The sequence below is a fragment of the Chiloscyllium punctatum genome, chromosome 22 (genome assembly GCF_047496795.1).
Source record: "Chiloscyllium punctatum isolate Juve2018m chromosome 22, sChiPun1.3, whole genome shotgun sequence".
Classification (NCBI taxonomy): Eukaryota; Metazoa; Chordata; class Chondrichthyes; order Orectolobiformes; family Hemiscylliidae; genus Chiloscyllium; species Chiloscyllium punctatum.
The window spans coordinates 33487436-33515092 of NC_092760.1; the positions used below are offsets into that span (position 1 = coordinate 33487436).

The following is a 27657-nucleotide window of genomic DNA, read 5'->3' on the forward strand; positions in this document are numbered from 1 at the left end:
AATTTCTGCCTTAATATTCAGATTTCAGCCATGACCAAACGTGATAGAGAGAGCTTTGGAGCTCAATTTATTGAGGCAAACCTTCGCTTTTATTCCCAACACAAGGTTAATCATTATGGGTCACAGCCTGTGAATAGGAAGAGCCGAACAAGAGGACAAGTACAGTATCAACGTGCTGCCTGATTAAAATCCCTGGCGTTTACTGAACTGGAATAGAAATGGTGCCACCTAGAGTATGTGCAGCTGAAAGAAGGACAATTTCTTTGACAGTTTTCCCACATCTTCAGAACCGAGAGGAGATTATCTAATCTTAAACCACTGCGTTTTATTATCACCAACCTTTACTTTTTCAACTTATCCTCATAAATAGCTTGAAGTATATTTTTGAGACTGTGCTTTTTTTTTTACATTGTTTAGTACTTTAAATACTTCTAGAACGTTCTCAGTCGCCTCCTTTCAAACGTTCAGTTGGTCCGGTCTTTCCTCGTAATTCATCTCACAGGCTCTTGGGATCTGCTTTGTGGTACCTCTCTGAACGGCCTCCAAGTTCTGAATGCTCTCGCTCCCTGTGAAACGCCAATATTGCTCCCTCAGCCAACAGAAACGAACTGATCATTCATCTCCTTGCTGTGCTGGAAATTGGCTTGCTGTATTTGCATACGTAACATCAGTGAACACACTTCATAAACAAACCCCTGGGACTGAGAGGCATGTCAGCCTGTCCTGGGGATTGGAACACATGCATCTGCTTTCCTCCTCCTCTCCAACCAGCCCATTTCTCTTACTTTGCTCATAAAGGCAACGCCTGCCGTGCAGATCCTCCTTCTTGTGTTAAAGTCGGGCCGATAGCATGTCATGGATACCATGGTGTTTTGGTATATTTAAGTTAGATTATTTACAGTGTGGAAACAGGCCCTTTGGCCCAACATGTCCACACTGACCCATCGAAGCGCAACCCACCCAGACCCATTCCCCTACATTTACCCCTTCACCTAACACTACGAGCAACTTAGCATGGCCAATTCACCTAACCTGCACATTTTTGGACTGTGGGAGGAAACCGGAGCACCCGGAGGAAACCCACGCAGACACGGGGAGAATGTGCAAACTCCACACAGAGAGTCACCTGAGGGGGGAATTGAACCCGGGTGTCTGGTGCTGTGAGGCAGCAGTGCTAACGACTGTGCCATCGTGCACTTAGAATATTAACTCTCTGGCTCTCATTTCACTTTCACCCAATGCATCTGTTTGATGTTTCACACGTCTTCTCTTGTTGTTGCAATATTGAACAATTGCTAAATACTGCGTTCAGCATTTCCACAGTCCTCAATTCCTCTCTGATCACTGTGTAAAATTGCTTTTGCTGCCTCATGCCAGCTCAATCCAATGAACCCTGCAGGATTTGTTGAGCTAACAGGTTATTCAAACAAAACGTGGAAGCGGAACATCTGTCCAGTCTCTCATTCAAATGATGAACTGTCCGTGAGTAACAGGCTGAACATACCAGCACCTGTGTAGAAAGGAGATTCCTACAATGCATCTCATCCTAATGTGAACACGCTGGTGTTGGACTGCGGTGGACAAAATCAGAAGTCACATGACACCAAGTTATAATCCAACAGGTTTACTTGAATTTACAAGCTTTCAGAGCTGCCTCCTACTTCAGGTGGTGGAGAAAGGAGCACAGATACAAGATATATAGGCAAATGAGAGGACTGCAGATGCTGGAAACCAGAGTTTAGATCAGAGTGGTGCTGGAAAAGCACAGCAGGTCAGGCAGCATCTGAGGAGCAGGAAAATCAACATTTCGGGCAAAAGCCTTTCATCAGGAAATCATGTGAAATCACAGGCTTTCAGAGTGCTGCTCCTTCATCGAGTGACACTTCAACTGAAAAAGGAGCAGTGCCCTGAAAACTTGTGATTTTGAATAAACCTGTTGGACTAAACCCTGGCATCGTGCAATTTCTGACTTTGTCCAGTCCAGTACTGGCATCTCCACATCTTAAATAATGGATTATAACCCGGTGCTGTGCAACTCATCTTGTCATTGTTGCTGACCATTCAAACTGAACTTATTTCCTCTTAGTAGGCAGCCATTGCCATATTTTATGATTAGATTATTTACAGTGTGGAAACAGGCCCTTTGGCCCAACAAGCCCACACCGACCCGCCAAAGCGCACCCCACCCAGACCCATTCCCCCACATTTACCCCTTCACCTAACACTACGGGCAATTTAGCTCGGCCAATTCACCTAACCTGCACGTTTTTGGACTGTGGGAGGAAACCAGAGCACCCAGAGGAAACCCACGCAGACACGGGAAGATTGTGCAAACTCCACACAATCAGTTGCCTGAGGCAGGAATTGAACCCGGGTCTCTGGCGCTGTGAGGCAGCAGTGCTAACTACTGTGCCAACGTGCCACCCATAATATTACATTGTCATATTAGTCATTAATCTTATTTGGTCACTAATGAACCCAATTTAAAACTCAGCAGAAACTCCTTTACATAGAAAATTAACTTACTACTACACTGAGTGGTTGAAACATCTAGTGTGATGTAGACAGTGGCATAATACAATGTCACTTGACTCGAAATCCAGAATGCCTAGCTAATGGGTTCAAATTCCATTCATTAATCTGAAAATGAACTCTAGTCTCAGTGACGGTAATCATGACGACTATCATTGGTTCTGTAAAAATGGGTCTGGCTCAATAACTTTACACAGGACAGGAAATTTGCCAACCTTATCTGGTCAGGCCATGATGCGACTCTATGTCAACAACAATGTGGTTGACTCATAAATGGCCCAGCAAGCCGCTCAGCTCAGGGCAATTAGGAATGGACAGCAGATGCTGGTATTGTCAGCAGCATCTAGATCCTGACAAGGAATAGACTTTTTTTTTAAAAAGACCAGTTTGGGCCAAATACCCTGATTCCTTTATCCTTTCTGTAACTCCATTCTTATTGTCTCATGTGACTACCAGATCGGTAGAAGATACTCTTTGATCATGTATCATCACACAATGCCAGCATTCTGAGAGTCTATGTTATTCTTGATTCTACGATTGCATGTGTTGTACAGGCTACTTCAAAACACACAAACACTGCATTGTCACAACAACTTTGAGAGAAAAGAGGACACTGTAGTCATTATTATATTACAGCAAAGATCCATGGCAACAAAGAGCTTTGAGGCAAAATGGCTCTATCACGTTCACAATTGTTGAAGTCCTCAGTTTTGTTTTGGAAGGCCAAATTTCCCAATGACCACATTTTACTTCACTGACATTCTTTTCACAACTTGTCAGTTAAGAGTTAGAGTCCTCACCAAAACTTCCCCAACTCTAATTACTCCATTCCCCAGGCGAGACAGAAAGCTGAACTGGCAACTCAGCCCTTGGCCTACACTGCTTTCTACTGAACTGACTTAGACCTGAAGGAGATTTTAACCTTCCATCCATTGACTGGCCTTTGTAGCCTCTGATATTGTGAACACAATCAGGAAATTGTTGTATTGGTACAAACCAAGTTCTTTTTATACTGTCTTACAGTACTTTATCACAGCCAGATGTATACTCTCATTACCACAAGTCATTAGTACTCCCCAACTGATAATTCCAGTGAGGAATTGCACACTAATTTTTGACTGAGCTGAGAAATGTAAGTTTTGGACTGTATTCTGTTCTGAGAGTTTCTCCAGGACTCCATATCCATCTGCAAGGTTCACTTCTTCCACTGAGCCTGCTCACTGTTTCAATCACAAAACTCCTTCCTCCCCCATCCACTACCGTATACTTCTCTCCTTCAGCTATTGACAACAGGGAGAGGCATTGGCCTTGTGGGTATTAATCACTGGACTGTTAATCTAGAGATCCAAGTAATGTTCTGTGGACCTGGGGTTCAAATCCTGCCTTAGCAGATGGTGGAATTTGAATTCAGTCAAGATCTCGAACTAATGATGACCATGAATTGATTGTCAGAAAACCCCATCTAGTTCACTAATGCCCTTGAGGGGAGGAGCCTGCCATCCTTACCTAGTCAGACTGACATGTGATTCCAGACCCACAGCAATGTGGTTGACTCTTAACTACTCTGTTGGTAATTAGGGATGGGCAATAAATACAGGCCAAGCTAGTCACCCATATCCAATTATTTAAATATATTGCTTTATTAAGCACCAAAAAGTATCCCAACCCAATTAATTCAATGGATACTTGATATTTTACTTTAATAAGTAGATATTAGTGGATATCTGAGACATAAGTTAACCTGTAAAGATGTGTATCAAATACTGTGAGGCCCTAATAAAAAGCACATTAACAATTGATACTATCTTTGAGTTCATAATGATTCCAAAACTGTCATGGGTCATCATTTATGGATAAGTGAATGATATGAAATCAGCAGCAATATCATAAATGACCCGAAGGTGGCGATCTTAAACTGGTACTGTACACTAACTCAGCATCGCCACCAGGAATCACTCAACAGTATTATTCGCAACTTGGTTCGACTCATGCAATTGTTGAACTACAATTGTTTAAAATTCATGCTTGGCTTTAGTAAAACCCAGAAGTATTTTCATTTTTTCCCACGCATTTGGTTTCTTTCCCCTATTGGTTACTGGACTCGAAACATTAACTCAGCTTTCTCTCCACGGATGTTGCCAAACCTGTTGAGTTTCTCCAGCAATTTCTGTTTGTGTTTCATATCTCCCACCTCCACAGTTCCTTTTTTTAAAACAAAGCCCTGATCCAGCCATAACAAGAGTATGCTATCTATTTCAGTCTCCTTACACGGTGGGGAATAGTGAGACAATGTCCAGTTTAAGGAGCTCTTATTGATTAGGATGGCCTTGGGCTGGTTAAATAATTGGAAAGGGGCAAACTTGTAGATGACATGGCTGAGATATTGGAAATAATTAATGATTTAGCTTCTGCTCACATGGATAATTAACTTGATTTATAGGGGAGTGGTGGGCACATTTATAGAGTCAGGACATCAGTAAATACATCAATCCATGGTGCAATAGTGATCTTGCGATGACATGGCTGTTTCTGAGGTGAGTTGGCATTTACTACAAAAGGAAGCTGGACTAGTTCCTCCAAGTGGAGGATGTTTTGATAGGTTACACAACAGTTTTCTGACGAATGTTACTTGTTACTCAGAATATGAATCCTTTGCTTCCCATCTGCCCAACCAAAATCTAACCTATCTTGCAAGGATATAATTGATCTATGCATTGATTTTCCAATTAATAATCTCTCATGCAAAACCTTATCAAATACTTTTGGAACTCCTGACAGGCATTGCTCAGAGACATTCCGGTCTCCACTCTCCTCTCACACTTCAGTTAGATTGGCACAGTGGCTCAGTGGTTGGCACTGCAGCCTCATAGTGCCAGGGACCCAGGTTTGATTCCAGCTTCAGGCATCTGTCTGTGTGGAGTTTGCACATTCTCCCCATATCTGCATGAGAATAGTTAGACATGACTCATCCAGCACTAAACCCTGTCAACTAACTGATCAACTTTGCTCATCACTCCATGTCTGATGACAAACCTTCCCTACAGCTCATATAAAAGTGAGTACTCTGTAGTTAGGGTTCATCTCTTCCTCTTTTACAGAACATAAGAACTAGGAGCAGGAGTAGGTCATCTGACCCTTCGAGTCTGCTCCATCATTCAATAAGATTATGGCTAATCTTATCATGGCCTCAGCTCCACTTATCTGCCCCCGCACCGTAACCCTTACTACCTTTACTGTTCAAAAAATTAGCTATCTTAGCTTTAAAACATTCAATGATGTCACCTCATTGGCTTCACTGGGCAGGAAATTCCATAGATTCCCAACCCTCTGGGTGAAGAAGTTCCTTCTCAATTCAGTCCTAAATCTGATCCCCTTAATTTTGAGGCTATGCCATCTTGTCCTAGTTTCACCTGCCAGTGGAAACATCCTCTCTACTTCCATCTTTTCTATTCCCTTCATAATTTATACGTTTCTACAAAATCCCTCCTCACTCTTTTAAATTCCAATGAATCCCAGTCTACTCAGTCTCTCCTCATAAGCCAAACCTCTCAACTCCAGAGTCAACTCAGTGAACCTCTCTGCACCCCCTCAAGTGCCAGTACATCCTTTCTCGAGTAAGGAGACCAAAACTGCACGCAGTACCCCAGGTGTGGCCTCACCAGCCCGATATACAGCTGCAACATACCCTCTCTGCTTTTAAACTTAATCCCTTGAGCAATGAAGGACACAATTCCCTTTGACTTCTTCATTACCTGTTGCACCTGCAGATCAACCTTCTGTGATTCATGCACAAGGTCACCCAGGTCCCTCTGCACAGCAGCATGCTGCAATTTCTTACCATTCAAGTAATACTCCTTTTTACTGTTACTCCGACCGAAATGGATGACTTCACATTTATTAACATTGTACTCCATCTGCCAGACCTTTGATCACTCAAACTATCTATGTCCCTCTGCAAAGAGCGCAGTGGTTGCTGTCATTTTTAAATCCAATGTCACAATTCTTGAATCAGGAGAGCTTTGAAAAAGTTTGAGGGTCGTATTTGTAACTTTCTCATTTGCTCCCATTAACGCGCTGGAATATGAGCTTTGCCATCCCCGTGCTAGATTTTTTTAATGTCCCTTTTCACCTCATTTACTTTCTTTGTATCGGTAATATTTTTAATAATCTTCCAGTCTGCCAGATTTCCTTGCACTCTGCAAGGCTTTTTTTCTTTCAGCTCAATATTCTTTCTTTCTTTAATTATTGGCCAGTGTTACTTCATTATACCAGCACAGCATTTTGCCTTTAGGGGAATATACTGATTTTGTGTCATACCAAATACTAGGGGCTGCACGGTGGCTCAGTGATTAGCTCTGCTGCCTCACAGCGGCAGGGATGCCGGTTTGAGTCTGGCCTCGGGCGACTGTCTGTGTGGAGTTTGCACGTTCTCCCTGAGTCTGTGTGGATTTCCTCACGCAGTCCAAACGATGTGCAGGTCAGGTGAATCGGCCATGCTAAATTGCCTATTGTGTTAGGTATATTAGTCAGGGGAACGGGTCTGGGTAGGTTACTCTTTGGAAGGTCGGTATGGACTTGTTGGGCCGAAAAGCCAGTTTTCATACTGTAGGGAATCTAATCTAATTCTTCTTTGAATAATTTCCACTGTTTGTGTGTTGACAGATCGGTCCAGTTTCCTGTGGTAAATGTATTTCTTGTCATTCTGCAATACCAAGAATCATAGAGCTGTACAGCATTGAAACAGACCCTTTGGTCCAACTCACCTGCTGACCAGATATCCTAAACTAAACAATTAATGGTCATAGTTTGCAAGGTTGCTGACCGATTCTGACGAATTGCTCAACATTAAATCCAGTATTGCCCTATGTTGCATCAGTTAACTGTAGCAAACTGTCCTGAATACATTCCAGAAATTCATGGCTTTTGGTAGTGTTCTACTTTGCCCAAAATGCAGTGGAAGTTTTCCTACCTCTGGTTAAAGAGGTCTGGGTTCAAGTCTCACCTGCCCCAGAGATATGTCTGAACAAGTTGATTAAAAATAACTATAGTCAAATTAAGATTTCTAATTACATCTCTCCCTGAGGTAGGATTTATTTAAACATCCCTTTCCCTCCACAATTACATCAACATCAACTCTGTAGAAACCATTGGAATAATCATCAGTGTGTTGTTCTTCCAATCTACCTACTCTCACCAAACTCATGTTGCTTTTGCACAGCTGTTAATATTATTCCTACTTATTGAACTCCAAGATGGCGGCAAATTAGGACTCTTCAGCTGGAGCTCATCCACTTCGTCCATTCGTTTTCTTTCCTCTTTTATGCTTTGTCTTTTCTTCTTTGTTCTTGGCGATGTCATGGACTCCTTGCCTCAGCGTGGACACAGCATGGCAGTCTCTCAGCCTGTCATGATGGTCTCTCAGTGGTTTGGTGGGGTGGTCTCTTGGCCGGGTGTGGTGGTCGTTTGGCCTGATGTATCCTCAGCACAGACCTCTGGCCGCGAGGTGACTGAAGACCAACCATGAGAGCCTCGAGGGGAGGCCTGGTACTGCCTGGACATTAGGTGCTGGTGTGGACAGGATTGGAAGGACTGTTAATCTGAACTTCTTATTTCTTCATTTTTCTAATCTATTCCTATAATCTGCAATGATAGACTTCTTAATTTCTTTACTTTTCTAATTTGTTTTCCCTATGAACTTGCACTTAAGAATCTGTACCGAAGTACCATTGTACCTAAGATGGCGCCGTAAGTGGCGACATGTAAACTTTTCACTGTCACATGCGAGTACATGTGACAATAAAAATTTTTAAATTAGAGGTGGTCAATGTTTGAATCAGAAGGGGTCAATTTAGAACAGAAGTGAGGAGACATTTCTTCAGCTAGAGAGTGGTGGGCCTGTGGAATTCATTGTCACGGAGTACAGTGGAGGCCGGGACGTTAAATGTCTTCAAGGCAGAGATTGATAAATTCTTGATCTCGCAAGGAATTAAAAGCTCCAGGGAGAGTGCGGGTAAGTGGAGTTGAAATGTCCATCAGCCATGATTGAATGGCAGAGTGCACTAGATGGGCTGAATGGCCTTACTTCCACTCCTATGTCTTATGGTCTTAAGGTCTAAAGCTAGTTCTAATTCTAATTCTACTCCTTTCCCAATTTCCCTGTCAATACATTTCTAAAGATCCCAGATAATTAGCTGGCACTATATATCCTGGTCTCCGCCAGAGTAGCCAGTACAATAAAAAAATCCAAAAGAACTCTAAATCAGGAAAAAGAACAGAAATTGCTGGGAAAGCTCAGCAGAGCTGGCAGGGTCTGGGGACAGCAAGCAGAGTTAACGTTTTGTGTCGAGTTCTGAGGAAGGGTCACTGGACCCGAAATGTTAACGCTGCTTACTCTCCACAGCTGCTGCCAGATCTGCTGAGCTTTTCCAGCAATTTCTGTTTTTGAAGCCAGTGCAACAATGTATGGGTTGACAAAACCTTGCAAGTTACAGATCAGCGCACATGAAAAAAATTATTGAACGCTAACGGGGGAAAAGGTAAACGACAGAAAAAGAAAATGAACATTGGCAACTCAAATTTTATAGTTAACCTTTTTTTAATTTCACCTCATTTTGCCTGGAGTCACTGTCCAGTAAAATATATTATACTTACTATTATACTTAGCATATTTTATATTAACTATTAAAATGTTTTGATCGTTCTTTTATGTCAGGAAGGAAGAATGGAATTGTAAAAATTAACAAAATAAAAAGCTGAAACTAGATGGTAAGCTATTGCTTGGGGTCAACTCTATTGTTGCATTCACCTCAGCTCCATGTCCCACACAACAGATTCCAGTTTTATCCATCATCTCTTGAGGTAGAGAGCAAGTGAGAGAAACAGAAAGACAAAAGATGCTAACCCAGTGGTTACCTGACAGACCAACTATTTTGCATTCAGCAGATTAAGTTGTAGTTAACCACTTCACTGCTTGACCTGAGAATTTATTCCAGAAGTCTCTTATTAAAATTGTGACAAAAGAGTACCCTTTCTGAGACTAATGTTCCAAAGTCTGGGCCCCATGCTGTCAATCCCATCCCAGCAACATAGTCAATCATCACCTTTCAGCGTACTCAGGAGGCAATGTTGCACTATCATTTCGGATGGACTGCTAAAGTGAAATTCTGTTGTACAAGACAGGGCACTACTTTCAGGAAGAGCATGGGAGTTCACCCAGCGCTCCTACTAAATGGGGAGGCGATGGCCTGATGGATTATCGCTGGACTGTGAATCCAGAGAGCCAGCTAACGTTCTGGGATCCCAGGTTCGAACCCAGCCACGGCAGATGGTGGAATTGGAATTCAATAGCAAACAAAATCTGAAATTATGAGTCAAATGATTGTTGGGGAAAAACCCATCTGGTTCACTACTGTCCTTTAGGGAAGGAAACTGCCATCCTTACCTGGTCTGGCCTATGTATGACTTCAGACCCACAGCAATGTGGTTGACTTTTAAATGTTGTCTGGGATGGATGATAAATGCTAGTCTAGCCAGCAACAGCCCCTCCCCCCCCCCCCCATTCTGTGACTGAAGAAGAAAAAAGATTCACCTCAACCCAGGTTACAAAAAGAAATGAGATCAGCTGGTCATTATGACGCTGCTGCATTTGGGAGGTTGCTGGGTGAAATTTTGCTGCACTTAGAGTCATAGAGATATACAGACCCTTCAGTCCAACTCGTCCATGCTGACCAGATAACAGATATCCCAACCTAATCTAGTCCCACCTGCCAGCACCCGGCCCATATCCCTCCAAACCCTTCCTATTCATATACCCATTCCGATGCCTTTTAAATGTAATTTGAACAGGTATTTTGGACTGGTCTTCACAGTTGATGACCAGAGAGATAATGCAATATATCCACCACACATACACATATGGTCAATGACATTAGTCAAAGAGTAATAGAACTGTACAGGAGTGAAACAGAATCTTCGGTCCAACTCACCCATGCCGACCAGATATCCTAACCTAATCTAGTTCTATTTGCTAACACTTGGCCCATATCCCTCTAAATCCTTCCTATTCATATACATATCCTGATGTTGTAATTGTACTAGCCTCCACCACTTCCTCTGGCAGCTCATTCCAAACACGTACCATCCTCTCTGCGAAAAAGTTGCCCCTTAGGTCCCTTTTATATCTTTCCCCTCTCACCATAAACCTATGCCCTCTAATTTTAGCCCCCCCTACCCCAGGGAAGAGACCTTGTATATTTACCCTATCCATGTCCCTCAAGATTTTATAAACCTCTATAAGGTCACCCCTCAGCTTCCTACGCTCCAGGGAAAACAGCCCTAGCCTATTCAGCCTCTCCCTATAGCTCAAATCCTCCAGCCCTGGCAACATCCTTGTAAACCTTTTGTGAACCATTTCAAGTTTCACATCATCCTTCTGATAGGAAGAAGACCAGAATTGCACACAATATTCCAAAAGTGGCCTAACCAATGTCCTGTACAGCCGCAACTTGACCTCCCAACTCCTGTACACAATACTCTGACCAATAAAGGGAAGCATACCAAATGCCTTCTTCACTATCCTATCCACCTGCAATTCTACTTTCAAGGAGCTATGAACCTGCACTCTAAGGTCTTCTTACAACATTCACTACACATTGCTGGTAAAGCACACTGGGATGATGTGAAGGGTGCTATGTAAATGCAATGCTTGCTTCCCCTTCTGCCTGGTAACGGTTGTACCAATTGGAGGGATTTGCCTCCTCAGCAAGGCGAGTCGAAGAGCACAGATTACAGTGACATCACAATCCACTAAGACGCACTACCGGCGCCCAGTGGTTACTGCAGCCAATCCACATGTAGCCTCTGGCTTCCCAGAAGCAACCTGTGGGCTGGTCACTATTGGCAACAGCTGGCAGGGCCATCCCAAGCGCCGATTCAAATCAAAGAGCATCGCTTCAGCTGCGATCAATTGGCAACTTTCTCAGAAGGATAGACTCATGCTGTTATTGTTTGTCCTGGGAACCAAAGCTGCTGCGCCCATCTCAGCTGATTTGGTTTTGTAACATCAGATGCACCGTTGCACTTAAAACAATGGAACTCCAGCTGGCTAAGGTCAGACGTAAAATCAGGCACGATACAAAAGACAACAGGCCTCAGAGTTCTATGGAGTGCAGTGATTTGCAGAAAGCATTGCTTAATGATGGACCTGTGTGTGTATATGTGAGAGAGTGAATGTGTGCGTATGTGTGCATGTGAGAGAGTGAATGTGTGTGTATGTGTGTGTGTGAGAGAGTGAATGTGAGTGTATGTCTGTGTGTGCGAGAGAGAGTGTGTGTGTGTGTGTGTGTGTGTGTGTGTGTGAGTGAATGTGTATGTGTGAGAGAGTGAGTGCATGTGTGAGTTTGTGAGAGAGAGAGAGAGAGAGAGAGAGAGAGATTGAGAGGCCAAAGGAACACCCGTCACTTGCATTAAGGCCTCCAATGAGGTGGTTCAGTACTGACTGAAACTAAGTAAACACTCCACACTTGCAAAGAAAGGGGTGGGATTTTGACTTCTGCACAATTTGCTACAGAGGTGAAATTCTCTGATCTTGCACTCTCAAAGGGGAAGCCATGTGTGGGCTCCAATACTTCCCTCTTCAACTGAGAAAGGGTGCAGTGTGTTGTAGATCAGTGAGTTGATGCCATGGGCTTTCCTTTGAAATTTAATTTATAAACAAAAAGAGAACGCTGTGAAACTCATTTAAGTGAGAAAGGGTTTACCTCTGGGCAGTACGGATGTTCATCCAGGAGTAATTATGTCCACTCACTGCCGTGGGCTCTGTGCTGGCAGCCATGTCAATTGCCACACTTTGATCACAATTCAGTCAGGAAACCAGACAAAAAAATGCTGCTGTACAGATAGAAGCAGCTTCTTTCTCCTTTCTCAGAGGTTAGATCGGCATGAATCTTTGAAGACCAGAAGGACCCACTGTCTGGTGCACTCAGTTACTTGAGAGGATGTTACTACACTGAAACTGGTCATGGCTAAAGCTCAGTGTGAATCAGAGCCATCAGTAGGCAAGGGAGAGACCATATGGAAGGAAATTTGGCTCTTAATTTCACCAAGGCAACATGGTTGGATGGGAGTAGTCATTTGTCCAGAATTTGCTGGGACAAAGGGAGTGCAGTTCAGTTGCTGGTCTGTATTAGGCAGGGCTGTGTTCATTATCAATGCTCCCCCGCTGTGTAGTACAGTCACTGCCAAGTGATACATAGCAGCTGCCAGGAATAAATGTGGGTGCGTGTGGTGAATGACAGTCGTTCCGGCATTGTTCCCCGTGGAACATCACTCGGAATATCCTGTGGGGGGAGCGGCAGACAGAGTTTGAAGCCTCTTCTCATGCTTTGTTTCCAGTTTGCCATCCACAAGGTGACCCTTTATGCCAAAATGAGGGGGGGGGGGCACCCGAAACATATTCTCTGAGTTTAGCAGCCGACACACTACTGGAGCTGCCCCATCCAGCCACTCATGCTGCCCAGTTAAAAAACTGACCGACCATGGGTTTGACAAACAACTAACTGCTTATCGCCAGCACCCATATTGCGCATTCTCCTAGGCAACGCCTCTGGTCACAGCTCTCCACATCACCGACACTATCTTCATTTTCTGCATTTGTTTCATTTGTGAAGTGACACACAGAAGAAATGTGCAAACTGCGGACTGAGAACATTCACCTCCAGCAATGTCCCTCATGCCTAAATAAAAACAAAGCCTTAACTTTATGCAAGGTGGCATGGTGGCCCAGTGGTTAGCACTGCTGCCTCACAGCACTAGGGACTTGGGTTCAATTCCAGCCTTGACTGGCTGTCTGTGTGAAGTTTGTACATTCTCCCTGTGTCTGCGTGGGTTTCCTCCAGGTGCTCTAGTTTCCTCCCACAATCCAAAGCTGTGCAGGTTAGATGAATTGGCCATGTTGAATTGCCAATGTGGTCAGGGATGTGTAGGTTAGGTGAATTAGTCAGGGGTAAATATAAAGTAATAGGGTAGGGGAATGGGTCTGGTTGGGATATTCTTCAGAGGGCCGATGTGAACTGGTTGGGTCTAATGGCCTGTTCTAACACTATGAGAATTCTAGGATTCTAAGGATATAGCCCCTTTCGTGACCTCCAAAAGTCTCAAAATGCATTACAGCCAAACCAAGTGCTTTTAAAGCACTGTAATACAGGAAACATCAATGTTTAAACCCAAATGATTGACCCAGCTTTAACTATCTGCTATTGAACCAATTTAGACTCACAAGGATATTCGGCCTATCGGGCATGCACTGACCCTCTGAACAACATCCCAATCAGATGCCATCCCCATCCTATCCCCATCACCCCATATTTCCCATGAGTAATTCATCTGGCCTGTGCATCCCTGGACACTACAGGCAATTTAGCATGGCCAATCTACCTAATCTGCACATCATTGGGCTGTAGGAAGAAACTCATGCAGACATGGGGTGAACATGTAAACTCCACACAGATAGTTGCCCGAGGCTGGAATCAAACCTGGGTCTCAGGTGCTGTTGGCACTGCTGCCTCACCACTGAGCCACTGTTTCATCTGGCCTTGTTTCCTGCTAATTATTGATTGATGATTGATAGTAAAGCAGATTAGGGTCATGCACGTTGAAGCAATGAGATTGGAGTTTTGTAGCGCAATAGTAGTATTCCTATCTCTGAACCAGGAGGCCTGGGTTCAAATCCCACCTGTTCCAGAAGTGTGTCATAACATCTCTGAACAGGTTAATGAGAACATAATTGGACTAAATGGGTGAAGATATTTCCAATAAAGGATTTGACTGTGGGTATAAGTTAGAGGCTCTAATGGCAGTCCCCATGTCTGGAGCGGCAAGTCTGCTCCCGAGTTATATTGTAACACATCTCAACAGGTTGATTAAAATCATGAAAAGCGAACGACTTTGGTTTTGTAAATGAGTGGAGTCCTGTTGCTCCCATTTCCTAGGATGGTGGGTCTGGTCGTTCAGCAGCTACTGTGGCTTGACATCACTGATAGAGGTTTCAGCTCAGTGTGGCCATCCTACTGCGTGGCACCCTCCTAATTGGCTTTCCTTGACCAGGAACAGGAAGTCCCTTCAGAAAGAGTGTACAGTACTGGCCACCGTACTTATAGAAGGTTGCTAGTGTGGTGGAAACAGAGAGGGTTTACTAGACTAATACCTGGAATAAGTGGATTACCTTCTCTGAATAGGCGAGTCTGTGTCCTGTAGAGTTTAGAAGAGTCAGAGGTAGCTTAATTAAAACCTATCATAATCCTGAGGTAAACTGACTGGCTGGCTTACATGTTTCCTTCATAAGAGAATCTACAAAGAGTTTGCAAATTGTGTGTCATCCATTTACGATAGAGGTAACATTTTGTTTCTCTCAGAGGACTGAGTCTTTTCCTCAAGTGGATGCAGAATCTTAAAAATATTTTTCAGGTAGAGGTAGATGGATTCTTGATCACCAAAAGGGTGAAGGATTACTGGGCATATGCAGGAACATTGAGTTGACATGAAAACTGGCGGCATGGTGGCGTAGTGGTTAGCACTGCTGCCTCACAGCACCGGAGACCTGGGTTCGATTCCCACTTCAGGTAACTATCTGTATGGAGTTTTCACATTCTCCCTGTGTCTGCATGGGTTTCCACCCACAATCCAAAGATGTGCAGGTTAGGTGAATTGCCCATAAGGTTCGGGTGCATTAGTCAGGAGTAAATATAGGGTAGGGGAATGGGTCTTGGTGGGTTACTCTTTGGAGGGGTGGTGTGGGCTGAAGGGCCTGTTTCCATAATGTAGGAGATCTAATCTAAAACCAGGTCCTGTCGAAGGGTGGAGCAGGTTCGAAGGACTGAGTGACTTACTCATGGGTGTAAGTTGGACAGGGATCTGAAAAGCAAAAGAACCTGCATGAATTGAAATTAAAATTTGAAAGCAGGACAAGGGATCACATTGACCAAAAGGGACACTATTATGCATTGTCAGGATTTCCAGCTTTTTTTAATATACGATGGCCTGACATAAGCGACGAGCTAGACATTAAAAGCAATCTGAGTCAGGATCCTGTCTGAACTTCCCCTCATTAAACCCAGCACAATGTGGACAGTGAAGAAGGCATTTGGTTTGCTTTCCTTTATTGGTCAGAGTATTGAGTACAGGAGTTGGGAGGTCATGTTGCAGCTGTATAGGACATTGGTTAGGCCACTATTGGAATATTGCGTGCAGTTCTGGTCTCCCTCCTATAAGAAGGATGTTGTGAAACTTGAAAGGGTTCAGAAAAGATTTACAAGGATATTGCTGGGGTTGGTGGGTTTGAACTATCGACAGCAGCTGAATAGACTGGGGCTGTTTTCCCTGGAGCGTCGGAGGCTGATGGGTCACCTTATAGAGGTTTACAAAATTATGAGAGGCATGGATAGGATAAATAGACATGGTCTTTTCCCGGGGTAGGGAAATCCAGAACTAGAGGGTGTAGGTTTAGGGTGAGAGGGGAAAAATATAAAAGGGACTATGGGGCAACTTTTTCACGCAGTGGGTGATACGTGTATGGAATGAGCTGCCAGAGGAAGTGATGGAGGCTGGTACAGTTACAACATTTAAAATGCACCTGGATGGTTATAAGAATAGGAAGGGTTGAGAGGGATATGGGCCGGGTGCTGGAAAATGGGACTAGATTAATTTAGGACATCTGGTTAGCATGGACAAGTTGGACCAAAGGATCTGTTTCCATGGTGTATATCTCTATGACTCTAGCATAACATGGAACCTAAACCCCAATCTGAATTGTGTAGTTTTGTCTGATACTTCCATACCGGCTTCCCATTAATCATTGCACGTGTTGTAGTTCTTATTAACAGGCTCGCTTGGCCAAGTTTTTAACTCTGAGACAGAAGGTTGTATGTTCAACCCTCACCATAGAATTAATTTACCACTTCGCTGCTGTACTGCTGGAGTGCAGCACTGTCAAAAAGGCCAGTCATTGGCAGAGACAATAAGACAAAGTCCCCATTTGGATTTAAAAGATCCAACAACACAGTCAATAAGAACAAAGCACTGTAATGTTATTCTGGCCAACCATCACGTTCCAACCAGCATTAATAAATATAAAATCAATCCTTCATCTCATTGCTGCCTGGACTAAACTATCTGAGAGGTTTTATTACTGAGGACCATAGCTGGCAGGATGCTGACAGGTTTCATGAGGGGAGCTAAATACACGAGGCTTTCCTGAGGTTAAAAACGGCCATGTATAGAGGCTGGTGCTGTTCCTTTGATTTCCCTCAAGACTGCAGTGCCTCTCGATGGGTGCAGACTACAATTCGACACACCTTTGGCAAGAGCTGGCTCAGGAGGAGCCTTGCGAAGGAGATAGCTCCCACAATCGCTCTGGCCCACCAACATCAATCCAGTCACAAGCACAATGCCGTCCCAGATTCTCTGGCACAAGCCTTTCTTCTGAGGTGAGGGATATGGGTTATGTACCACGATGGTAGAAACGAACCTCCACAGTGTCTCAGAATTTCAGCACAGATCCCATCTGCCCCATGGTTAAACAGCAATAATGAGGGAGGGGATGTGGCAGAGTGTTAAACGGGTCAATTATAGCAAAATAGGGGATAGGGAGTTAAGGAGGGGCAAACAGAGCATTGTGAGGCTGAGTGTTAAGGAGGGGAAAGAGAGCATTATGAGAGTTAAGGAGGGGAAAGACAGCACAGTGGGGCAGAGGGTTAAGGAAGGGAAAGAGAGCATTGTGGGGCAGAGGGTTAAGGAGGGGAAAGAGAGCATTATGAGAGTTAATGAGAGGCAATTAGAGCTTTAAGGGGCAGAGAGTTAAATAGTGCAATTAGTGCCTGATAGGGGGCATAGTTTAACAAGGACAATTAAAGGTATGATCTACTTCATTCTGGACCAGGGTGACACCAAGACCAAGCTGGATGAGGTATTGAGAAAATGGAGTTATGGATGTTTGTCTCAGAGGCAGGTCATGGAGGCTCATTCCCAAATCTGCAAAGAGTGGGGCTCAAACAGGTGCTGGGTCATTGCTACAACTTTTTTTGCTAATTTTCTCACTGTAGTCCTGGATCTTACCTCCAGCAAATTACCCACAGGCAAGGAGCTCTTCAACCTACTCCACTGTCAATCCAAAACCACTTCAACCTCAGTATGTGGATGACAATTGCACACGTGCAGACTCAGACACTGAGCTCCAAGCCATTGTTAACTCCTTTGCTAAAATATAGGAGTAAATGGGCCCTTCACTAAGCACACTGAAAGCCAAAGTCCTCACCAACCAGCTCCCAAACCAAAACCCTTTCTTCCCCTAGCTCACCCCATTTTAAGGCAAACGGCAGGTTCCTGGAAAATGTCCACTGTTTTCCTTATGGAGTCATAGAGATATACAGCACAGAAACAGACCCTCTGGTCCAACTCATTCATGCTGACCTAAATAAATCTAGTCCCACCTGCCAGCAATTGGCCCATATCCCTCCAAACCCTTCCTATTCATCACCCATCCAGATGCCTTTCATATGTTTTAATTGTAACAGCCTCCACCACCACTTCCTCTGGCAGCTCATTCCATACACGTACCACCCTCTTCTTAAAAAAGTAGCTCCTTAGATCCCTTTTAAATCTTTCCCTTCTCACTTTAAGCCTATGCCCTCCACTTTCGGACTCCCCAGGAAAAAAATACCTTGTCTATTTATCCTATCCGTACCCGTCATGATTTTATAAATCTCTATAAGCCTCTGACGCTCCAGGGAAAACAGCCCCAGCTTATTCAGCTGCTACCGATAGCTCAAACCCACCAACCCTGGCAAAATCCTTGTAAATCTTTTCTGAGCCCTTTCAAGGTTCACAACATCTTTCCAATAGGAGGAAGACCAGAATTGAACACAGGATTCCAAAAGTGGCCTAACCAATGTCCTGTACAGCCACAAAATGACCACCCAACTCCTAGACTCAATGCACTGACCCTCTCAGTGAAGCTAGACATAGCTGATAAAATTCATCATCGCCTCTCGTGTGTCAGCTCAGTATTTGGGAATCAGGATTTCAAGACCAGAGCCTAAAATTATTGTTTTCCAGGTGGCTGGGATCCTTGAACATCCATAAGGTTTGGATAAAAGATGAGAAAATATAGGCAACGCTGCCATCTATTGGAGTCTGGGTATATTACAGATGGAACTGAAACTTGTATTTTCTTGAATTGTCAACTGGAATGACTTTACAAAACATAACCAGATGCTGAGAGACAGAATTTTTAAAAGCAAAGTGTTATCAAACTTTATTTGTAGCTTCTTTGCATTGTTCTGGAAGATTATATCAGAAGGAACTTTTAAAACTAAAAAAGAGTGTGCCTCAAGCAGGATTCTATCTGCTAATGACACTGCCACAGTCAGCAGTGATTTCAAGGGGTTATTATGGTCATGAAAATACTGCATGGGAGAAGATACTTAAAGGACATGAAGCAGCCTCTGCTCCTCCAACATCACTTGACAACTTATCAGGGATCCTTGTCATCTAACACTCTGCACTGGCTGAAGGCACAGAGACCCATCAAGGAAAGCTGCCTCAAGAATTTACCAGAGCTGTTACCCCAGTGTTCCCCCATGCATGTAACAGCCAGTGCAGTTTGCTCCAGCAATTCCTACAGGGCCATGTGAATAGCATGGCATAGAATGGGAACGCAGTACTGGCAACAGCCCCGTATCATTACAAATGACGCGAGTCTGACGAGAAAGCCATCTCATGATGCCACTGGAACCAAACCAGGACTTAATTAAAGAAAAATGTGACATTGAAAAACCTGAATCGCAGAGATAGCCGGGAGCGAAAGGTGTTGGCTTGGGAAAGCAGGTTGGGAAATGTCTCCCCCAAAACAAATGACATTGCGCGTCAGCAAGAGAGTCCAACAGTTGGCGTACTTGGCAGCCGACCACATCCCCGACTGCAGTTTGCGACCCACAAGCGGTTTTAACCCGAACTTCATCTCACCGAACCTCGATTAATGTCAAGATTTCTACTCCGTCACCACTGCAGCCTTGGTTATCTTAGAACAGATAGCTGAAAGCTCTGCTGTACTGAGCCGTGACCACACACAGGCCTGGGGCTCCTACGTCACACACCGTTTAACATTTTTTCCCATATTTTGGAAACCTCCCAGCAGAAAGGATTAACACGGACTGGTTTGACACAGGAGGACGAGATTAGCGCAGCGTTTTAAGTGAGCGTGATTAGCCAACACTTTCAGGTTTCTCTCCCTCACCACTTCCACTGTCCAAATTTACTTCAACCAGAGCACAAAAAGTGTGGCAGCTCGTCGGTGAGAGGACATGTTTCAATGTTGCACTGATTCAAAAAATTCCTTCATCATCTGTCCAATCCTTCTTTTTGTCCTCTTCCCGCAAGTTATTCACCCAACTGGTTGAGTAAGTTGGACGGAAATCTTTGAAACGTAAACTGAGTGCGCAAGGCAGAACTTCAGGTTCTTTGAAAAAAAAACCCTGCAGCCAGTTTTTCAGCCTTCAATTTGAATTTTTCTGATATTTAGTACAACTTAGCTGCCCAATGACTCGTGGTGAGTGCTGAGTTAAGGCAAATCTTCTTCCTTCTTTTAAATATTGTTGCTTTGTTTCCCCCTGTCCCCATCTGCTTCTGCATGGCCTGATGTGGGAGAGTGACACGAGATAAAAACAGCAAGGCCTGAATACTCGTCGTCTATTTTGAAACTCCTCCGATTGTATAACCCAGATTTCCTGAGTTCCTACCACCAACATTACTGATCTTGAAAAGCAAATTTCAAACTACAATCTCATCCCTTTCCCTCCAGACTGTATTTCATCATTACCAGATCTCAGATTTCATATATGAGTAATCTCACAGACACTTAAATTCAGAATCAATTGACAAGACATAAAATTAAAAAGTGTGGGATACTCAGGGCCCAGTTTTCAAGCAACTTTGGAATGATCTCCCATTTAACTTCACGCTCAAATGTCTACTTTTATAAAAATTCATTCATGGGATGCCAATGTCAGGGGTTAGGCCAGCATTTATTGCCCATTCCTAACTATTCAGGGAGCATTTACAAGTCAGCCACATTACCTTGGGTGTGAAGGCCAGACTAGATAAGGTTGACAGATTTCCTTCCCTAAAGGATATCATTGAACCAGATGGGTTTTTATGACAATCCAGAATGGCTAAAGACATCCAATGTCCTTCTGGGAATGTGGATGACTCTTGAATGCTTTCTGGGCAATTGGAGATGGGTCTTCAATTCTAGCCTGCCCAGTGGCACGGTGGCTCAGTGGTTAGCACTGCTGCCTCACAGTGCCAGAGACCCGGGTTCAATTCCCGCCTCAGATGACTGACTGTGTGGAGTTTGCACATCCTCCCCATGTCTGTGTAAGTTCCCGCCGGGTGCTCCGGTTTCCTCTCACAGTCCGAAGATGTGCAGGTCAGGTGAATTGCCCATGCTGAATTGCCCATGATGTGCAGGGTTATAGGATAGGGGGTTGTAACTGGGTGGCATTCTCTTCGGAGGGTTGGTGTGGACTCGATGGGTCATGAAGGCTGCTTCCACACTGTAGGGATTCTACGTTCCATGAACGAATCAAAAAAGAAAGCAGTCAATTAAGCAAGGTATTAAACCAGAGAACTATCAGACCCATTCAATGAGCACTTGAGATGACTGGCCAAAATGAAAGGAAATGTAAAGATCAATCAATTGGCCTGGATTGGATTTTACAAGGTCTTCAGAACTGCACTAGAAACAGATGCACAACAGGTCATTGAAGGAACAGTAGGGAAGTTGGTTCTTTAAGTTCAACACCTGGAATGGATAGTTTTCATCATAATTCAAATATTAGATCAACTTAAATCATTCAGGTTAAAGACTCTAAGATTTCCATGTACGTACAAACCAATCAATGGCAATGCCACACAATCCAGGAAACATGCTGAAAAGTTCCACAGTACACACAGAGAGATAACAATGTTTTCAAAGGTTAAGATCAGTTGTTTACATACCATCCAAACAAGAGCTCTATTGGCAAAGTAATGGTACTGCTCAATTGTCGACATGACACTGAAGATGAGACAAACCAGAACGATAAGAAATCTGCAAAATGAAAGCAAACAATTAGCAGTGTTGAAAAATAAAAACACATAACTTTAGATTCATCACATAGAATTCTATTGGTTTTGGACACAACACAACCCCTAATCTTTGAGAAGGAGAAAAAGTACTTTATTCTTCCCCCTATTAATCATATGGTCATAATATAATGAGGAAATAAAGTACAATTGCACTGTTTTTACAACCTGGATAAATATAATTACATCCTCTTTCCAATTTGCTAATCTAAAAGTAAACTAAAGTTGCAATAGATCCTCAAACTTTTAATGCAGTGATACCAACATTGAGGAAGTCAAATTGTTGACAATATTACAAAGAAAATCGGGGCTTTAGGTGTTAGCTCACAGTGTGACATATCACTCCTTAGAATTCATTTTTTTCTCTGAATCGTTTCACTTCTATTCAAAACACAATTTCTTAAGAAAAAGATGTCCCTTTCCTTCTCTCCCTCCTTTCCTAGCACAGTCAACAGCAGTTAAGTTTCTCTGCAGGCAGAGAGATTTATTTGCACGTAGATATGAATAAATAAAAATGAAACCTGCTTAAATTTCAGCTAACTTGAAAAGGTATCAAACTGCCAGGAAGCCTAGACACACTCAACCTGCCAAGAGCCTCATGAATTGTACACTACTAATGAACTTCACCTCCACCACCCCACACCCACAAAAAAGGTGCTCTTGCTATTCATCTGACTATTTGACGGAATTGTCAGGAGATCCCTTGGATATAACACAATAGCAAAAAGATTGTCAGTCCTCCTGTCTTTCAGAACAAGGACTTGGCCGAGTGTTGCAGACTAGTACATTCCAAAGTCTACGTGCATGGAGCAGCTGCTGCCAAGGTACAGTGAGGAACGACCACTATCTGAGGTCTTTTGGCCTAAGATAAATGGGTGCCTGTGCGGTTACCAGCCCCCTAAGTGCCTCAAATGTATTTACATACAATCCGGTTCAACTAAGAGATGCCTTTGGTTGTTTGGATGGAGTCAAACTCCAATGTTTGTTTGTTTCCTTGATACGCTACTGTACAGAACTGAACTGTAAAGATATTTTTTATGAATAAAGTGTATTTTTGAGATGAAAGAAATATAAATCCTCCTGAGGTCAGTATAAACTTTGTCAAAGCACTATGGCTTTAAAAGAGAAGTATTGGTGCAAGCATTTCGAGAGGGAATTTCAGAGTTTAGTGTCAAGATAGTTTAAAGCAGAGATGTGGGGAAACCCTCTATAAGATCAGCCCTCCACCTCCGATGCACCATGGATAAAAGCCTGATCTGTACTGTCACTTCACACAGTGGCCTTCGGTCTCCAGCTCTTAAGCTTTCCTAAAAACAATCTATGCCAGTTCTGAAATTTTCACTTGACCGTCAGCTTCAGCTGTTTTGTGGGTTTGGTGCTGGGTGGGGCACTATTCTTTAGGAATTAACTGAAGCTCATTAAGGGTGGCAGGATAGGTGATGCGTCAAGACTGCGGCACGTCAAAGCTCCTGGATACCATTAGATTGTAGGGCAAGCACGTCTGCATTTTTACTGCTTGAAAAGCTTGAGCTCAATGTCATTGAGCTAAAGGCTGCGCTACAGGCACTGTGACAGGGCAGGGAAGGGATGTTTGGATGAGGAGGCAGGCACACCTATTATGGTACATCTTCTGATTTGGTCAGCAGTCAGGGGTAAGAGGGGCAAGTAGGAGTGAGGCAAGTAAGGGGTGATGGCACGTGCAATTGGTCAGTCAGTTTGGAGCTGTTTCAGCTTGTTTACATGAGATGGCAGGGTGGATGAGCAAAGTGACCATGAAGAAGCCATTTGAGTTGGACAAATAGTAATAGTTGGGGACTGAATAAAGATGGGGATTGGCACCATTCTTTGCAGCAAGAAGTGCAAGGCCAGGTGGTTATTTGCTTGCCCAGTGCCAGGGTTTGGGACACCGGCTCAGGGCTGGAGAGGAGTCTGAAGTATAATGGGTAGGATCCCATTGTCACGGTTAATCCAGGTACCAGTGACATTGGTGGAACCAGGAAAATGTGTTTCTGTGTTGATTGTATGAGAATATAATTCCAAAAAGAGCAAAAACTCAAAGATTAATCTCCAGACTATTACCGAGAAGCATGCAAATTGGCATAGGGTGCTGAACATTTGAGAAATAAATATGTGGCTCAGAAGTTGAATGCTGAATACAGGGTTAAAGATAGGATTCTTGGCAGTGTGAAACAGTGGGATCTTGGGGGTCCACATACATAGATCCGTCAAAGTTGCCACTCAAGTTGATAGGGTTGTTAAGAAGGCATATGGTGTTTTGGCTTTTATTTACAGGGGATTGAGTTTAAGGTTTTGCGGCAGCTGTATTAAACCCTGGTTAGACCACACTTGGAATATTGTGTCCAGTCCTGGTCGCCTCATTATAAGAAGGATGTAAATGCTTTAGAGAAGGTGCAGAGGAGATTTACCAGGATGCTGCCTGGATTGGAGGACGTGTCTTATGAAGAGAGGTTGAGGGAGCTGGGGCTTTTCACACTGGGGAGAAGAAAGAAGAGAGGTGACTTGAGAGAGGTGTACAGGCTAATGAGAGGCATAGATACAGTGGATAGCCAGAGACTTTTCCCCAGGGCAGAAACGGCTGTCACAAGGAGTCATAATTTTAAGGTTATTGGAGGAAGATATAAGGAAGATGTCAGAGGTAGGTTCTTTATGCAGAGCGTGGTGGGTATGTGGAATATACTGCCAGCAGTGGTAGTAGAGTCAGAGACTTTAGGGACATTTAAGCAATTACTGGACAAGCACATGGACGGCAGTAAATTGAAGGTTAGGTTGATCTTAGATTAAGATGGGCAGTAAATTGAAGGGTATGTTGATCTTAGATTAAGATGAATGCTTGGCACAACATCATGGGCCGAAGGGCCTGTACTGTGCTGTATTGTTCTACGTTCTATGTTCTATAAGTATGTGTTCCTATCCTTTGGTCCCTGGTATGTGTATACAAGGGAAAATGGGAGTGATACCAATGGGAGTGTTGTGGCCAATTTTCTTGAAAATTACATACTCATCAAGTAAAGAAGACTTAAGGTGAATAGAGGGGTGAGGGATCAAATGAGGAAAGATGTGGTGTACAGTACTGAAAGGTGGAGATGAGATAAGAGAGGAAAGCAGTAATGTGGGAAACGAGGGTCAGAGAGTGACAGGAAGGAACACAGAGAAAGAAAAATGTTGAAGAATACACTGACCATCAAGACCAAGATTAACAAAAGGACAAAATTCAAGGCTCTGTGTATAAATACACACAGCATTTGTAACAAAGTAAACAAACTGATAGCTGAAATACAAGCAGCTAAGTGACTAAAGAAACTCTGGTCTGGCAACAGAGGCAGAGCAAACAATTCAAGTCTGATACTACTCTTCTTTGAAAACTTATAACATTAACTCTGCTTTTTCCTCTTTATAGGTGCTGTCCAGTCTGCTGAGTTTCAGATTTCCAGCATCCATAGTAGATTAGAGTCCCTACAGTGTGGAAACAGGCTATTTGGTCCAACAAGTCCACATCGACCCTCCAAAGAGTCACCCACCCAGACCCATTTCCATGCACTTACCCCATGACTAATGTAACTAATGCTATGGGTGACTTAGCATGGCCAATCCACCTGACCTGCACACCTTTGGACTGCGGGAGGAAACCCACACAGACACATCGAGAATGTGCAAAGTCCACACAGACAGTCACCCGGGAATCAAACCCGGGCCCCTGGTGCTGTGAGGCAGCAGTGCTAACCACTGAGCCACCATGACATATTGATAGCTCATGTTGAAGTTAATGAAAATCATCTTATAGCTGTTAAGAAGACAAGGAAAGGGTGCATGATGATAAGGAGTGGATCCCAAAACTTGAGGGGCAGATGACATTCAAGAAGAATAGGAAACCTTGCAAAGGTGGAGAGATAGCACTGTTAATCAAACTTGTGCAATAACTAGAAATGACCTTGTTTCAAAACATTAGGATGTAAAATCAATTTGGAGATGATGCATAATTGAGAAAGAAATAATGAGTGAATGTGGTTTACAAATCCACCCAATAGTAACTATACTGAGGACAAAAGAATACAAGAAGAGGTATGGATGCATGTGATCAGGGAACAGCAATGATCAGCGGTGACATTAATCTACAATAACAGTTCCCTATTTTTAAACTCCAGCACTTAGCAATAAAGGTCAAAATTCTATTTGCCTTCTTAATTACTTGAAGCAACTGCATGTTAACTTTTCAGATTTTATACACAAGAAAACCCAGCAACCTCAGTGTTAGACTTTTTTTTGGAGTCTCTGCCCATTTAAACATTAAAGGTGGTAAAAACAATGACTGCAGATGCTGGAAAGCAAATACTGGATTAGTGGTGCTGGAAGAGCACAGCAGTTCAGGCAGCATCCTGTTCGTTGGATGCTGCCTGAACTGCTGTGCTCCTCCAGCACCACTAATCCATTTAAACATTAGTCAGACTTTAGGTTCTTCCTACCGAAGCGCGCATAGCCTCACACTTTCCTGAATTAGACTCCATCAGCCGAGATGCTATCCATTTACCCAATCTATCCATATCCACTTCCAGAATCTTTGTGTCCTCATCACAATGTGCCCTCCCACATATTATTATATCATCAGCAAATTTGCCTGCCTTCCACTCTGCCCTTCCCCCAAATTATTGCCCAATTGAAGTCGTAGGACTGATCCTTGCGGTATTCCACTAGTTACATCCTTCTAACCTGAAAAAGATCCTTTCATCCTGACTTTGTCTTCCGTGTGTTAACAATCCTCAATCCATGCTAATAAATTATTCCCAATATGAGAGTTCCTATCTTGCAAAATAACGTATACTAAAGAGGGAAATCAGGAAGGCAAAAAGGGGACATGAAATAGCTTTGGCAAAGAAGGTTAGGGAGAACCCCAAAGGGTTTTTACAAATACATTAAGGACAAAAGGGCAACTAGGCAGAGAATAGGGCCCCTCAAAGATCAGCAAGGCGGCCCTTGTGTGGACCTGCAGGAGATGGGGGAGATACCACACAAGTATTTTGCATCAGTATTCACTGTGGAAAAGGACATGGAATATATAGAATGTAGGGAAATAGATGGTGACATCTTGGAAAATGTCCACATTACAGAGGAGAAAATGCTGAATGTCTTTAAATGCATAAAAGTGGATAAAACCCCAGGACCTGATCACGTGTGCCCAAGAGCTCTGTGGGAAGCTAGGGAAATGATTGCTGGGCCTCTTACTGAAATATTTGTATCATCGATAGTCACATGTAAGGTACCAGAAGACTGGAGGTTGGCTAATGTGGTGCCACTGTATAAGAAAGGTGGTAAGGACAAGACAGGGAACTATAGACTCAGTGAGCCATACATTTGTGGTGGGCAAGTTGATGGAGGGAATCCTGAGGGACAGGCTGTACATGTATTTGGAAAGGCAAGGACTGATAAGGGATAGTCAACATGGCTTTGAGCATAGGAAATCATGACTCACAAACTTGATTAAGCTTCCTGGAGAAGTAACAAAGAGAATTGATGAAGGCAGAGCAGTAGATGTGATCTATATGGACTTCAGTAAGGCATTCGACAAGGTTCCCCATGGGAGACTGATTAGCAAGGTTAGATCTCACGGAATACAGGGAGAACTAGCCATTTGGATGCAGAACTAGCTCAAAAGGTAGAAGATAGAGGGTGGTGGTGGAGGGTTGTTTTTCAGACTGGGGGCCTGTGGCCAGTGGAGTGCCACAAGGATCGGTGCTGGGTCCACTGCTTTTCATCATTTATATATGAGATATAGGAGCATAAGAGATATAGTAAGTAAGTTTGCAGATGACACCAAAATTGGAGGTGTAGTGGACAATGAAGAAAGTTACCTCAGATTATAATGGGATCTTGATGAGATGTAGCAATGGGCTGAGAAGTGGTAGATGAGTTTAATTCAGATAAATGCGAGGTGCT

At 43.5% G+C, this 27657-nt stretch overlaps 1 protein-coding gene across 2 annotated transcripts in view; it reads right to left on the reverse strand.

Annotated features, from left to right (window-relative positions):
• The window catches only part of LOC140493488 (potassium voltage-gated channel subfamily KQT member 1), a 690303-nt gene that overhangs the window by 514575 nt on the left and 148071 nt on the right, over nucleotides 1-27657 (reverse strand). For both annotated transcript variants that reach the window (XM_072591973.1, XM_072591974.1), the window contains one exon: nucleotides 21583-21673. In XM_072591973.1, the coding sequence (XP_072448074.1) occupies nucleotides 21583-21673 (91 nt within the window). The remainder of the gene's footprint in view (nucleotides 1-21582; nucleotides 21674-27657) is intronic.